Source organism: Antechinus flavipes, chromosome 2, assembly GCF_016432865.1.
Source record: "Antechinus flavipes isolate AdamAnt ecotype Samford, QLD, Australia chromosome 2, AdamAnt_v2, whole genome shotgun sequence".
In the NCBI taxonomy this organism is placed as follows: domain Eukaryota; kingdom Metazoa; phylum Chordata; class Mammalia; order Dasyuromorphia; family Dasyuridae; genus Antechinus; species Antechinus flavipes.
Window position 1 is genome coordinate 21,071,392 of NC_067399.1, and position 16,146 is coordinate 21,087,537.

The following is a 16,146-nucleotide window of genomic DNA, read 5'->3' on the forward strand; positions in this document are numbered from 1 at the left end:
TAGAAAAGAATGAGGTAGGGAGCCCATTCCCAGAGAAGTCCCCCAAGTGACCCCTCCTCTTCCAGTCCCCAAGGAGAGGGGAAGATCCAGGAAATGGGAATTCCAGATTCAGAACCGGGGCCTTTTGATGCACAAATCAGAAGACATTCTTAGTATTAAGCAATTCTGACAGTTTAAGGCTTAAGCAGAAAGATAAGGAATTGCCTCCAAAACCCACAAAACAAGATGTTTCCTAGAGCCCCATAAACAGCACTTAGGAGAGTCTCTGAAGAGAAGGATGTCTCTGGAAGGTCCACAGACCATCACAGTCTGCTCAAATTATTAAGCTCTATTTTTTATTATTATTTATTAAGTAATAAATTTATTTAATCTATTTTATTTAGTATTTATTTTATATTATAAATTATTTTATACTTATTATATATTATACAAATATATAAATAAATATATTATATATTATATTAATATAAATAAATGGATTTATTATAAATTATAATTTATTTAGTATATTTAGCAAGTAATAAATATCATTACTAAATAATTTATTATTTATTAGTATTATGATATTAAATATTTATTAATAATAATAGTAATAATTATTAAGCTCTGATATTAATTGGCTTCAGAGGTGCTGATTTTCTACATGTCCAACTGGATCTGTTCTTGATCACTGCAAAGGATTGTTGGTATGTTAAGCCACTCTGTATTTTAGTTACATCCAGTTCTCATATAGCTCTTCTAAGTTACCTAGACAGTTGGGAGCTCAAGCAAATTGAGGTAATTCGTATACTCATCTACAAAATCACTTGTACACAACTACAAAAATGACTCAAACTCAGTGAGCCATGTCGTAAATGAGAGGGCATGGATTGATGAGCTAGATGTCCTTGAGATCATTATCTGATATTGAATGTGGTTGGGATTTTGGCTGGATTTGTAGTTGGATTTTTCTTTATTTTAATTATCCAAGAAGTACACATTTTAATCATTTTCCTTTTCTTCTTCTCTTCCTGCAGACTTCCTTCTATGGCCGATTCCGGCATTTCCTGGACATCATTGATCCTCGTACCCTCTTTGTCACTGAGGTAGGTGGTCGGCTCTTTTCCCAGAGAAGTCCCCCAAGTGACCCCTCCTCTTCCAGCCCCAAAGAACTCCTGGACTAGCAGACAGCATTTCTCTGTCTCTGGGCAGGAGCTTGCCTTTCCATCCTCAGAGACAATTGAACCTAAGTTCTGCTTTTTCTTCTGCTCAGCTGGTTTGAATATAAAGATTTTGCCTTTTTTTTTTCCTAGTGTATTTGAGAAGTGGAGCCAAAAGTATCATTTAGGAACCGTGGAATTGGGGGGAAAGGGCATGGTCATGTAGCTGCAGGAAGAGGGATCAATGGATGAATAACTCAAGGATTGCATTAATACTTTTTTAATATTGAAATTTAGAGGTTGGCTTTCAGTACATTGGATGAATCTTTCTTGGTAAAATTGTCCGGGAGAAACTAAGCAAGGGTCAGGCAAGTTTATAAAGCATTGGTAGGTTATAATCTATATCATTGGAGAGACTTAATTAGGGCCATTCATGGCAGAATTGGAATGAAGGGTCTCTGGAAGAATTTGAAATAAAGAGGCTTGATCAAGTTCTCTTGCCCGTTTCAGTTCCTTCATTTAACTGCAGATGCCTTTCTAGGTCTTGTACTCTGCACACAAGAGTTATATGTCCAATGGAGATTTATTAAAGCAGAGTTTTTTCCAGATGGATGCAGGAGCTTCTAAATCTGCAATGAAGAAATGAGCTCCTTAAAAAGTAAACTTGGCCGGATAGAAAAGGATGTATGACAGCTCACTGAAGAAAATAATTCCATAAAAGTAAAGGTGGATATGTGAAAGCCAATAGTTCCATGTTCTCTGTCTCTGGGCAGGAGCTTGCCTTTCCATCCTCAGAGACAATTAAACCTAAGTTCTGCTTTTTCAAACGAATTTTTCGTTCAAACGAAATTTTCAAAGTCAAACAAATGAAAAAACAATAGAAGAAAATGTGAAAAATCTCAGGGGAAATACCTGGAAAATAGGTCCAGAAAAAGTTTTGATCTGAGCACATGTATTGGTTAATCAGAGCATGTGAATTTCTCAACAAGGCCTAGACCCTGATTACAAGGGAAGATAGACTTTTATACACTAAAAATAATTAAATAAGGCCAATTAATTAAAAAGAAACAATACACCATTAGGCAATCTGATTTCTAATTAGATGAACTATTAGGAGCTTGCAGATTGGAAGGAGGGAGGGTGAACTGGTACAATGCTCTGAAATAAGAAAAAAGAAGTGTCCCCCTCCCCTGAAGTGTCAGTAAACAATTAGTGGATCATGGAAATACTTGATTGATCAGACATGTATTTTCTTCCAATTCCCATACTTGAATAAAGTTTTCTCACAAGATGGAAATTGGACTAGACCCATAATTGAATAAAAAAGGAACTGAGCTAGCTCCAGAATTGAGTCATGAGATAAGACTAGTGTGGTCACTCAGTACCCACAATTAACCAATCCCCTCAATTCCCCAATTTCCTCAATTGGAAATTCAAAAAATCAAAGGGAGAGATGAACAAAATTAAAAGAAAACCATTGAACTTATAAATAAAACTAAAAACTGGTTTTGTTGGCAGAAATAGATAAACTATTGGTAAATTTGTTTTAAAAACAAAAAAGAGCAAAATCAAATTACCAGTCTAAAAATGAAAAAAAGTGAGTGAAACACCAGTGAAGAGAAAATCAAAGCCATTATTAGGAGATATTTGCCCAATTACATGCTAAAAAAAAATCTGACAACCTAAGTGAAGTGAATGAATATTTGCAAAAATACAAATTTCCTGGATTAACAAGTGAATTCTATAAAACCTTTAAGAATAAGTAATGTCATTACTGTATAAATTATTTGGAAAATTAGGCAAGAAATGAGTCCTATCAAATTTCTTTTATGACATAAATATGGTGTTGATATGTAAACCAGGAAGAACAAAAACAGAGAAAGAAAACTATGGAAGGCTTTCTCTAATGAATATTGATGACAAAATTTTGTAAGGAAATTAAATCATGTGTCACAAAGGTCATATACCATAACCAAGTAGGATTTATACTAAGAATGCAGAATTGCATCTATATTGGGAAAACTATCAGCATAATTGACCATATACATAACAAAACCAACAAAGATCATAAGATTATCTCAATAGGAGCAGAAAAAGCTTTTGTCAAAATATAATATTCACTCCTATCAAAAACAGAGAACATAAGAATAAATGGAGCTTTCCTTAAAATAATAAAGAGTAGCTCTCTAAAATCATGAACAAGAATTATCTGTAATGGGGATAAGTTAGAAGCCTTTCAAAAGTAAGCTCAGAGGTGAAGCAAGGATACCAATTATCATTTCTAATACTTAATAGTATATTAGAAATGCTAGCTATAGCAATAAGAAAAAAAGAAATTGACAGAATTAGAATAGGCAACGAGTAAACAAAAGTACCCCCTTCTGCCGATGATATGGTGGTATACTTAAAGAATCCTAGAGAATCAATTAAAAAACTAATTGAAATAATTAATAGCTTCAGCAAAGTTGCAAGATGTAAAATAAATGCACATAAAGCTTAACATTTCTCAACAAAGTCCAGCAGGAAGAAATAGAATGAGAAATTTCATTTAAAAATAATTGTAGACAATATAAAATATTTGGGATTCTACCTGCCAAAACAAAACATATAGTTCCTGGAAACTATATGAACACAATTATAAAACACTTTTCAAAAAATAAAGTCAGATCTAAATAATTGGGAAACTATTAATTGCTCATGGATAGACCAAGCCAATATAATACAAATGGACAATTTTACCTAAATTAATTTATTTGTTCAGTTTCGTACCAATCAAGTTGCCAAAAATTTATTTCATAGAGCTAGAAAAACCAATAACAACATTTATTTGGAGGAACAAAAGATTGAGAATATTAGGGGAACTAATAAGAAAAAATGTGAAGTAAGTTGGCTTAGCTGTACCAGATCCCTAGCTATATTATAAAGCAGTAATCTTCAAAATTATCTAGTACTGGTAGAGTGTTGAATCAGTGGAACAAATTAGGTACACAAGACAATATTAAATGACAATAGCAATCTAGTATTCAACAAACCCAAATATAAAAGTTTCTTAGACAAGAAATCACTATTTAACAAAAATTGCTGGTAAAACTGGAAAACCATTTGGCAGAAATTAGGAACAGATCAACATCTCACTTTGTATATCGAGACAAAGTCAAAATGGGTACATGATTTAGATATAAAAGTAATAGAAGCATAGTAGGAGAGCATGGAATATCATACCTGTCAGAATATAAAGCAAAAAATAGCATTATGGGAAGTAAATTAGATGATTTGATTATATCAAGTTAATAAATTGCACAAACAAAACCATTGCAGCCAACATTAAAAGAAAAGGAGAAAACTAGACTGAGGGTGGGGATGGGGTAGAGAGCAGGCTGGGAATGGTAAGGAATGAAATATAAAAATTTAAAAAAAAAAACAGGCAAAGAAATGCTTACATGGCTTCCTCAAGAGTGAGCCATTGCAGAGTAATTGATAGACCAGTATCTGTAGATATCATTTGAATCAATTTCAGCAAATCACTGGACAATCTATCCCATAATGCTTGTGGACAAAATGAAAGATGTTGGTACACTTGGGTAAGACTGGCCTTAAAGAGTAGTGATTTTAGCCCATGTGAGGCTCCTAGTAGAGCATTCTCCTTAGCTCTATGCTAGTCAACATTTTTATCAGTGACTTGGATAAAAATATTAATATTTTATTTGATACTTTTGCAGATGATGTGAAGCTGGGTGGGCTCGCTATCTTGATAGTTGAACAGAGTCAGGATCCCAAAGATATCTTAACATTGTAGAGCATTGGGCTGAATTCAATAAGATGAAATTTAATAGAAACAAATGTGAAAAGTCTTTTACTTGGATGTCTCTTCACAAATATAAAATGGGATGGGTTCTGAGTTAGTTGACACTTTGGAAAAGATCCCGGATATTTAATGGATTGTAAGTTCACTATGAGTCAATAGTATAATATGACTGCCAAAAAAAAACGAATGTAATCATGGGCTACGTTAGAAGAGGCCCTAGTGCCCAGCATTGGGGAAGCAATGATCTGTATCCCTGTTAAGGCCTCACTGGACTCCTGGGACCAGTTCCGGTTGCCATATTTTAGGCAAGGACACTGATATGTCCAGAAGGGGCCAATCAGGATGGTGAAAAGATCGGAGTCCATGAAGTATGAGGTTTCTTGAAGGAACTGGAAGAAAAGAAGACTTGGGAGGGAGAGGAACATGGTATCTATCTTAAAGACTTATTCCACTTGGCTCCAGAGGGCTACATTTTATAAAGAACAATGGATAAAAGTTGCAGAGAGGCAGGTTTTTGGTTCAATTTAATCAGAGCCATACAAAAATGGAATGGTCTTCCTTCAAAGATCTCTGATTCTTCATGAAGTCTTCAAGTGGAAGTTGAATGACTGTGGGAATACCATCAAGGGGAATCTTATTTAAATGTGTGTTGGATCCCATAGCCTTTGATGTTCTGTGCCTGTGGAGTTAGCTGGATGCTAGTCTTGACAAGTTCTTCCTGGCTGAGTCCTGAGTACTTCACGACTGTAATGGCTGTGTGATCTCTTTGTGGAGGTACTCTGTCCCTCAGTGTTAATCACAGCCCATCCATTCCTCCCCATCCTATTCTTGGTCCCGTTCTCCTATGAATCCTTCGTGGAGGAAGGATTCTTCCATGAATTGACATTCAGTATGTCAAAGATGCTCTTTTTACATTTTGTGAGTACTCTTGCATTACCCACATCATATCCCTTGATCTTACCCTACGACCAAGCAGGCGTGTGCTGGAACTGGCCAGTAACTATTATCTAAGTCTAATGTTAAATTTTCAATGGGACCATTTATAGTGTGGAGATCAGCAGTTCTACAAATCAGAATTTGACTTTCTGTTTCTTTGATTATCCAGACTTAAGAAAGCGATGGAGAAAATATTAATAATGCATATTAAACTTGTGTCTCACGCTTACATTCTCCCCGTCAAAAGCTGGTTATTAAACATTTACCAGCACATCCCAGCAACTAGCCCATCTCTTTTTCTGATAGAATATTTTACGACATTTCTTGTGCTTATTGAGCAATAGCCATTGTCCTTTGGGTCAAATCAAGTTGATTTTGATCCCTTAGTGACCACAGTGTTTCATTATTTGCAATCTGTGAGCCTTGCCATGAGAATATTTGTTTTATAAAGCTGATTGTGTGCATGTTTGTGTTCTTGTACATGTCATGTGCATGTAGGAACTTGAATGTGCTCCAGGAAGCAGCTTGGGATGATTAAAGTGTGGGGTAGTTTCTCAAATCCAATTCAGCTCTTTTATCCTATTCTGTTCTGGATCCAACCCATGGCCCCCTTTTTTAGCATCTAAGACCTATTGTAGTCTAGATAGACAGTGAGTGTCTTTTATATTGGGCTTTTCTTGAATGGATGATTAGGCCTTTTTCTTTTCAGTGAACATAGACCTCCTCGAGGAGGCACTGTAATGTTTTGGGGTACAATGTAATCACCCAGTGCAAATGGGGTTCCCAGAGTGCATGGCTCCCCTTTATCCACTTGGCGTATGAATGAAAGTCTCTTGGTTTTCCCCTCAGCAATAATAATTAATTGATAAATTACATATATTTGGATGGTTAAGCTAAAGTCTCGGAATTCAGGGGTTGAAATGTGAGCAGCTTTGAGAGGCCTTTGAACACATCACTAGAGACTGCTCATTTTTCATAATCTTTTCATTGTGTCCTGGGTCTTTGTCTTTGATAGATGGCCAAAGGATTCAGGGCAGGCTTCCAGGAGGGGGAGGATGGAACCTAAGATGGCTTCCAAGGAGATTTGATTAGACAGACAGAAGGGGAGGGCTACTCCAGGAAGAGGAGGATTCCATTCCATTCATAGTATCCTTATCAGAGAGAAACCAAGCCTGGAAGGGTTAAGTGATTTGCCCATAATCACATAGCTCCTATGTGATGAAGCAGCATTTGAACCCAAGTCTTCTTCTTCACTCCCAAGACCAACATGAAAATTCGGCTGCAGATTCTGGGATGGGAGTGCACATTTATATATTGGAAGCTCAGAAAACATTTCCCTAAGTCTTGGAGACGGGATGCGAGATCTAACCTCGCCACAAGGCCATGGGAAGTGATTTTGGGGTCACAAGACCCAAGTTCCCCATCTGGGCCTCAAAGAAGCACATGTTGCTTGCCTTCTGTTTTTTGCCAACATGGCGGACCAGGAATGGGGAATACTGCTCATGATGTCCACTGCTGGTAATGATGGAGTTTCTTTTATTGCCCTTTTTAACGAATGTTGTTCCCATTCCCCTAAACCCCCTCCAAGCCCCGGTCTGTGATCTGGTTGTACTTTGATCCCTTAGCTCTGAGTTCTACAGGCTTAGAGAATCAGGTGGATACTGCAGATATGGGAGGCGGTTTGTCAGGTTCTTTAAGGGATGCGCTGATTCTCAAGTTGCCAAAATGGGAGAGATATCTTGAGAAATTAAGGCGATGTGAAGACAAACAAATGTCAAAGAAATTTTAGAAAGATAACTTGAGTTCAAATTCCACCTCTGTCACTCGCTTTCATAGGACTATGGGCAAGTTGCTTATACACTCTAGACCTCAGTTTCCTATGCTGCTAAATAAGGGGTTTTTGACTAAATGGTCCCTTCCAGTGTGGAGATTCTAGGAAATGTTCCCATTTCCCTAAACCCCCTCCAGGCCCCGGTCTGTGCTCTGGTTGTACTTTGATCCCTTAGCTCTGGGTTCTACAGGCTTAGAGAATCAGATGGATACTGCAGATATGGGAGGCGGTTTGTCAGGTTCTTTAAGTGACTATACCAAGCTAGGCCCCTGCCTCTGCTCTCCTGCTGCTCTTGGAAGTGGGCACCTGACACAGTGGCGTAGGGCATGAGCTGGCAGTGCAGAGGGACCTACCGCCTTTTTGACAGGTGTGAGGTCATGATCACTGGAATTAGATTGTTAATTACAGGGTAAAGACACTCTGGCCAGGGAAGAAAAGTTAGAGATGGGCTTTAGCCAGGGCTCATGTGACAAACTCTGGGACAGGCCGTGAATGCATTTCTGTGGGGGGCACTTCATTAGAGCAGAGCTGCTGTCCTTTCAAACGGCAGAGCACACCTCTCCAGCAGCCCCCACCACAAATCTACTGTGAGCACGGAGGATTTCAGAGCTGGGAGGGACTTGGAGATCAATTTTAGTCCTTAACAAAAGAACAAGGAGCCTTTACTTATGAGCTTAGAACCAGGGGTGGGGAGGCTTGAATTTGAACCAAAGCCTTTAGTCAGGCTGGGAGGCCAGAGATATTTGGGAGCTTTGTCTGTTAGAAGCTTCCTCCCTTTTAAAATAATTAATCTCTTTTGTTTTTATATCACTGATACTCTTTATTGTATTCCTCCATTGGCACCTCCCAGAGAGCTACACTTTATCACAAAATAATAAAACAAAGAAAGAAAATGTTGCACAAAATAACCAAAAATATCAAAAAAATATTTTTAAAGGATAATAATATATCCCCCATGGTCTCCTACTCTACAAAGGGCAGAGAGATGGCTTCTGATATCTCTTCTTTGAGTTCAAGAGTGTTTGTTGTCATTTCCCAGCATTTGTCTTCTTTTTAAAAAGAAATTTTTGCTGACATCTGTTGTTGTTTCTTTTTCTTTTTTTCACATTGCCCTCCTGTATTCTCCCTGTCCCCAGTCATAAGTACTATCAGAGAGACAGACAGAGACAGAGACACAGAGAGACAGGGAAAAAGAGACGGAGACCAATGAAATTGACATCTGAAAACACATGCAGTGTACCTACTGCTCCCATGACTCACCTCTCTCTGCAAAGGGCTGAAGACACCTTATATCTCTTAATTCAAGTTATGGCCTTTAATTTTTTTTAAATAATAGCTTTTTTATTTTTAGCATTCACCTTTGCAAAATGTTATGTTCCAAATATTTCTCCCTCCCTTCTTCCCCTCCCAGACAGCAAGTAATCCAATATATGTTAAACATGCCATGCCCTTTAAAAAAAAATAATATTGTTTCGTGTTGGATTTTTTGGTGTGTGATAGATCTTATCAGTTCATTGTCATAGTCGCTGTGTGCCTCTGCATCAGTGCATGTAGCTCTTCCCATGCTTCTCTGTATTCATCACAGAAGAGGAAAATTCCATTATGTTCAGGGATCACAACTTGCTCAGCCCTTCAGGGTCCATAGGCAGCTACTTTGTTTCCCATTCTTTGCTATTAAGAAAAGCTTTGCCTTCATTTTCTCTTACTTCCGGGGAAATTGTTCTTTTGAGTTGTATTATTGTAGCCTCCACATAGAGTTACATTGTTGTAGCCTCCACATAGGATTACATTGTTGCAGCCTCCACATAGAGTTATATTATTGTAGCCTCCACATAGGGTTACATTGTTGCAGTCTCCACATAGTTATATTATTGTAGCCTCCACACAGAGTTACATTGTAATAGCCTCCACACAGAGTTACATTGTTGTAACCTCCACACAGTTACCTTCCACATGTGGAAGTTGTAGCTTCCACATAGGGTTACCTTGTTGTAGCTTCCACATAAAGTTATGTTGTCCTAGCTTCCACATAGTTACAGTGTAGCCTCCACATAGATTGTTTTTCTGTTGTTGCAATTTCATTGTAAGTATTTAGATTCAGTGTCACTGTATTCACTATGGCTCAATTTGTGAGTCATAAACTTCTCTCTTACCCACTATCATAAATAAGGAGATTTTACCTGTGGAAGTAAGTGTTGAGATCTCATGGAAAACCCTCAGAGCTGTGAAGAACTCACTATTTTTGTGACTTCGGGCAAGTCACATGTGGACCTTGGTTTCCAGAGAAGCTTCAATAGCTCCCTACTGCCCATTGGATAGAAATACAAATTCTTCTTCTTCTTTTTTTTTTTTTTTTGTGACCATCATCATCTGATGCTATATTCCCCTCCCCCTCCCAACTTTGGAGCTAGACCTGATAACAGTAGCTGAAAGGGGAACACAAAGTAGCTCAGCCCATCTTCAGCTGGCTGCCCTTCCTGGCTTGTGGCACCAGTTCCTCTGTCTCCTGTTATTCTCTCTTGTGTACATTGGGTTCCCTCCATATTGACCCACTTTCCCTTTCCCCATATCCTGTATTCCTTCTCACCTCATTGTGCTTTTGCCCAGGCTGTCCTTCATGCCTACAGTGCAACTCCTCCTCCTCAAGGCTCAGGCCATGTCACCTTCTGCAAGAGGTTTCCTCTCGGCCTTAATTAGACCAAATCTCCTCCAGGGAATTGGCAGTTTTAAAAAATATATCTTTTTGGTTGATGCTTTCCCTCCATAAATTAGTTTTCACACACACACACACACACACATACACACACACACACATATACACACACACACACACATATACTCCGCCTCCAAACTGAACTCTTCCATAATAAACCACTGGTGTCCATTACGGAAAACTTGCCTAACAGTGTTGACGCTTATTCCCTCTCTGCCAGGAGGGAAGAAACAGGTTTTATTAGTTAGTTCTTCTGCAAAATCTCCATGGTTTCTTCTTCCTTTTTCTTCATTTCCATTTTTGTAGTCAGTGTGTACATTATACTCCTAAGGAGCCCCTTATTCCAGTCCCTTGAGTTGAGACAAATACCCCCAGTTGCCCCTGAGTTAGTTCCTCATCTTTGTCTTTCCCCGGGGCATAAATTTGATTCCTGCATATGCCAGTTCTCCCCAGGTGCCAGGTGCTCAATTTATTTCTTGGGCAGTCAGTTTGCTGACTGAGCTGCTCTGATACCTGATGAGTCTCTCTGACTTTGACTTCCTTGAGATATATTATATCCCCATTGGGGGTGCTGGGTCAAAGGGCATGGGCTGTTAGGTCACTTTTGTTGCCTAATTCTATGTTGAAATTCAGAATGACGGAATCAACAGCTTTACCGACAGGAGAAGCGGTCCAGGTGCCTGTCTTCCCTCCAACATAGACTTGCCCTGTCCTTTGGAAGGTTTTTGGAGAGTGGCACTCTCTGCCTCTGCATGTGAGGAAGGCCCAAGGGTCGGAGAGGGAGCTGGAGAACTGACCCTAGAAGTGGGAGACAGAACCGGCTTTGGGCTTTTGATCCCCCGGCTTCTGTCGGGGACCTCTGAGATGGGTTTCCTCTCTCCCACCCCCACATCTCATTGCTGAGTAAAACTGAGGCAGGGTCAAGACTCTTTTGAATCTTTTTTCCATGATGGGGGAGGGAGGAGGGCTTCTTTTGGTCATGGTGCCAAATGAGCTGGAATCTGGCCAGGGTTGTTATAGAAACTCTGGAGAATCCTTTCGAGAAGTGGGGGGGAAATAATGTGAACACAGCCCCATTCATTCCCCCATTCATCACTCACAGAGCCTCATCCAGCTCCACAGAAGCTGCCTCAGTGACAGGAAGCAGACTCGGAGAAGAGGCAGGAGTGGGCTGGGATGGCTCCTCTCCTGGGCGAGCCTGGGGGGACCCAGATTCTTTCTTAAATTCTGCCGCTTCCATGTCCCCCGCCCAATGGCTCCCTGGCATATCTAATTCAGCCAATTCAAGATGGATGGTTGCGCCTGAAACCTGCCCTGCCTTTTAACTTGACTTTTTCCCGTGGTCTCACATTCACTCTGTCCCTTCTCTTTGAAACCATGAGATTCTCTTTGATTTCTTCTCCCTCAGTTCTCACATCCAGCAGAGCAAGCCAACTGTTCCACATAGAGTGGGGCCAGCAGCAAGTGGCAGTGTAGTGCAGTGGAGAGAGCATTGTTGGACTTGGAGTCAGGAAGACCCACACAGAAATCCCAACAACAGTACCGTGTAACTGGGACACTTAGGCAAGCATCTCACCTGCTCCTGTTGTTGTTGTTCGATGATTGTGTCTGAATCTTCATGACCCCACTTGGGGTTTTCTTGGCAGAAATACTGGAGTGGTTTTTGCTATTTCCCTCTCCAGCTCATTTTACAAGTGAGGAAACCGAGGCAAAGAGCATGAAGTGGCTTTCCCAGGGTCACACAGCTAATAAGTGTCTGAGGCTGGATTTGATTTTAGGAAGGTGAGTTTTCCTGACTTCAGGCCCAGCCCTCTATATACTGCACCACCTAGCTGCTCTACCTCTTCCAATATCTAATAATAATAATATTTATTAATCTAATTTTATATGTGATATAATAGGTACTCTATTAACAATCATTCCCATCCATTCTCTGTCTTCTCTCTGAGGGGCAACAGAGCCTGGTCAAGTCAACAGGCATTTATTTAGTACCAGCCAAGCAAACACTGTGCTGAGGGGATGCAAAGAAAGACAAAAAAGCAGAATCCAAACCCAGCCCTATTTCCCAAAGATCCCATAGTTTGGGAAAATGAAATACAAATAAGCTATGGCCAGGATAAGTTGGAGCCAGTCAGCAGAGGGAAGGCACCGATTGTGGGCCGGGAGAGGCAGGTCTGTTCTTCTGTGACAGACAGGAGGCGACAGTGAGGAAGCAAGTACTAGATGGGAGAGAGTCAGGGGAAAATCTGGAGTCAGAAAATAGTGTCTTGTGAGATAAGGGGAGAGTGTTGTATGGTGCAGGAAGCCAGAAAACTGGGACACTAATGCATCGTTGGTGGAGTTGTGAAATGATCCAACCGTACTGGAGAGCAATCTGGAATTATATTCAAAGGGCTATCAAACTGTACAGACCCAGCAGGGTCATTACTGGGGCTGTATCCCAAAGAAATCATAAAGGAGGGAAAAGGACCCACGTGTGCAAAAATGTTTGTAGCAGCTCTTTTTGTGGCAGCAAAAAATGGTGGGGAACGGCTGAATACGTTATGGCATATGAATGTTAAAGAATATTATTGTTCAATAAGAAACAATAAACAAGCTGGTTTTAGAAAGGCCTGGGAAGATTTACATGAATCGATGCTGAGTGAAACAAGCAGACCCAGGAATATACTGTACCCAATAACAGCAAGAATGTGTGATGATCAACTCTGAAAGACTTGGTTCTCAGCGGATCAGTGATCCAAACCAATTCCCATAGACTCTAGACAGAAAATGTCATCTGCATCCAGAAAAAGAATTAAGGAGACTGAATGTAAATCAGCACATGCTCTGTTCACTTCTTGTTTCTGGTTTTTTTTTTTTTTTTTTTTTTCCTCTCTCCATGGTTTTTTCCTTTTGTTCTGATTTTTCTCTCCCAACATGATTCATAAAGCAACATATATTAAAAATAAATAAACTTATTACAATAAAGGAAGCCAGAAAGCTGTGAAGGGCTTTAAAAGCCAAACAAAGAATTTTAAGTTTTCTTCTTGAGTTGATAGGGAGCCACAGGAGTTTATTGACTGGCGGGAAACATGGTGGATATAATTACGGACTTGAAGTCAGAAAGACTGTGATCTTGGGAATGTCTCTTTAACTTGCCTGATTTTTGTTTCCTCATCTATAGAGTAGGAATAATGCGGGGAGTCTGTATTAACCTCACAGGTTTTGTGAGGCTTCTTTGGGAGTATGAATGTTCCTGTATGTTCTTGTTAACTCTGATGATTATTCCCATGGTCCTCCTGAGCCCGGCTCTCCTGCCATTCGGGAGTGTGGGAAGATCTTGTCACCTCACTGTGTGCCCATCTCATTTGCTTGAATAATTTTTCTTATGAGTAGACTTGGTACTGTCACTGCACTGCTTAGCAATCTGCAGTAGCTCCCTATTGTCTCCTGAAGGAAGTTTCAGTCTCTTTTGTCAGGGACTGAAGACTTTCCATGGTCTGTCTGCAGTGTTGCCTCTTCCATGTTACTCTGCTCTGTAAACTCCCCATTTTAAATCTGCCAGATAGCTCTTTGATCCCTGGCTGTGTCTCCCAGGCCCACTCCCAACCATCTCTCTGTCTGACATGCCCCTTCCTGGTCTTCAGCTTGGCCCATTTTTAGAGTTCTGATTCGAGTCATCTAATGTCCCTTGGACTTAATTAAGAATTTTTTCCATCTTCACAGTTCTCCGTTGCCCAGATGGAATGATATTTTTTATTAGAACTGATTTGCCCCTTTGCTTGTGTGTCAGCAGGGCAGGGACCCTGAACCCTTGTACTTCCCCCCGTGCCAGTCACAGTGTTCTGCACACAGGAGGTGTTTTATCAATGCCTGACAAATATGGTATCTTAGACATATCCATGGATCCTCCCCCCCCCCACTTTTCAATACGATTTTATTTTTCCAAATTCATGCCAAGATAGTTTTCAACATTCATTTTTTTCTTTTTTTAATTATAGCTTTTTATTTACAAGATATATACATGGCTAATTTTACAGCATTGACAATTGCCAAACCTTTTGTTCCAATTTTTCCCCTCCTTCCCCCCACTCCCTCCCCCAGATGGCAGGTTGACTAATACACGTTAAATATGTTAAAATATATGTTAAATACAATATAAGTATACATGTTCATACAGTTATTTTGCTGCACAAGAAGAATTGGACTTTGAAATAGTGTACAATTAGCCTGTGAAGGAAAGTAAAAATGCAGGCAGACAAAAATAGAGGGATTGGGAATTCTATGTAGTGGTTCACACTCATTTCCCAGAGTTCTTTTGCTGGGTGTAGCTGGTTCTATTCATTATTGAACAAATGGAACTGATTTGGTTCATCTCATTGTTGAAGAGAGCCACGTCCATCAGAATTGACCATCATATGGTATTTCAACATTCATTTTATTTTTTTTTATATTTTATTTTATAGTAACTTTATATTGACAGAATCCATGCCAGAGTAATTTTTTTTACAACATTATCCCTTGCACTCGCTTCTGTTCCGATTTTTCCTCTCCCTCCCTCCACCCCCTCCCCTAGATGGCAAGCAGTCCTTTATATGTTAGATATCAACATTAATTTTTGAAGAACTTTGTCTCCTAATTTTTTCTCCTTTTCTCCTTTACCTACCCCCTCCCCACCTTCCCAAGACAGCAAGCTATCTGATATAGGGTTATGCTCTTCTTTTAAACATTTCCATTTTTGTCATGGTGTGCAAAAAAAAAAAAAATCTGTCCAAAAGGAAATAAAAAACACAAGAAAGAAAACAAACTAACAAAAAAGGTGAAAATACTGGGCTTTGATCCATATTCAGACTCCCCAGCTCTCCTTGGATCCGGATGGGACTTTCCATCACAAGTCTATTGGAAATGCCTTGAACATCTCCTTGTTGAGAAGAGCCAAGTCCAGCACAGTTGGTCATTGCATAATCTTGTTGTTGCTGTGGACAATATTCTTTTGTCCACAATGTGTGATGACTCAGCATCAGTTCCTGTCAGTCTCTCCAGGCCTCTCTGAATCATCCTGCTGATCGTTTCTTACAGAACAATAATATTCCATAGCATTCATATGCCATAACTTACTCAGCCGTTCTCTAGCCCATGGGCATCTGCTCAGTTTTCAGTTTCTTGCCACTACAAAAAGGGCTGCCACAAACATTTTTCACATGTGGGTCCTTCCCCCTTTTTCATGATCTCTTTGGGATACAGGCCCAGTAGTGAGACTGTGGGATCAAAGGATATGCAGAGTTTGGTAGCCCTTTGAGGGATAATCAAGATCCATTTCTTCCCTATATTATCGCTTCTGATCTTACAGTAGGGGAGGTGGGCCAAAGGAGCCTAATGAAGTAAGCAAACGGAGGCAGCCGGGTAGAACAGTGGATGAGAACTGGGCCTAGAGTCGAGAGGACCTGAGTTCACATCTGTCCTTGGACCTTTAGTAGCTGTGTGACTCTGGGCAAGTCAACTAACCTGTCTGCCTCAGTTTCTTCATCTGTAAGGATGACAGCACCTCCCTTATCCCAGGATTGTTGTAAAGACCGAATGGGATAATATTGGCAAAATAGTTATGACACTGCCGGCACAAAGTCCTTCAGAAATGTTTGTTCTCTTCCCCTTTCCCTTCCCACAGGCCTCTCCTGCCAGCATCTCTCTCCCTCTATTCAAATGCTTTGTCTTTGATGAGCAGTCTCTCTTTCTTGTGTCTTTC

General features: G+C 39.9%; 1 protein-coding gene across 1 annotated transcript in view; it reads left to right on the forward strand.

The window, feature by feature from the left end:
• SFXN5 (sideroflexin 5) overlaps window positions 1-16,146 on the forward strand; it is a 192,034-nt gene that overhangs the window by 22,175 nt on the left and 153,713 nt on the right. Inside the window, exon 2 of the mRNA XM_051974274.1 lies at window positions 1,017-1,085. Within this exon, the coding sequence (XP_051830234.1) occupies window positions 1,017-1,085 (69 nt within the window). The remainder of the gene's footprint in view (window positions 1-1,016; window positions 1,086-16,146) is intronic.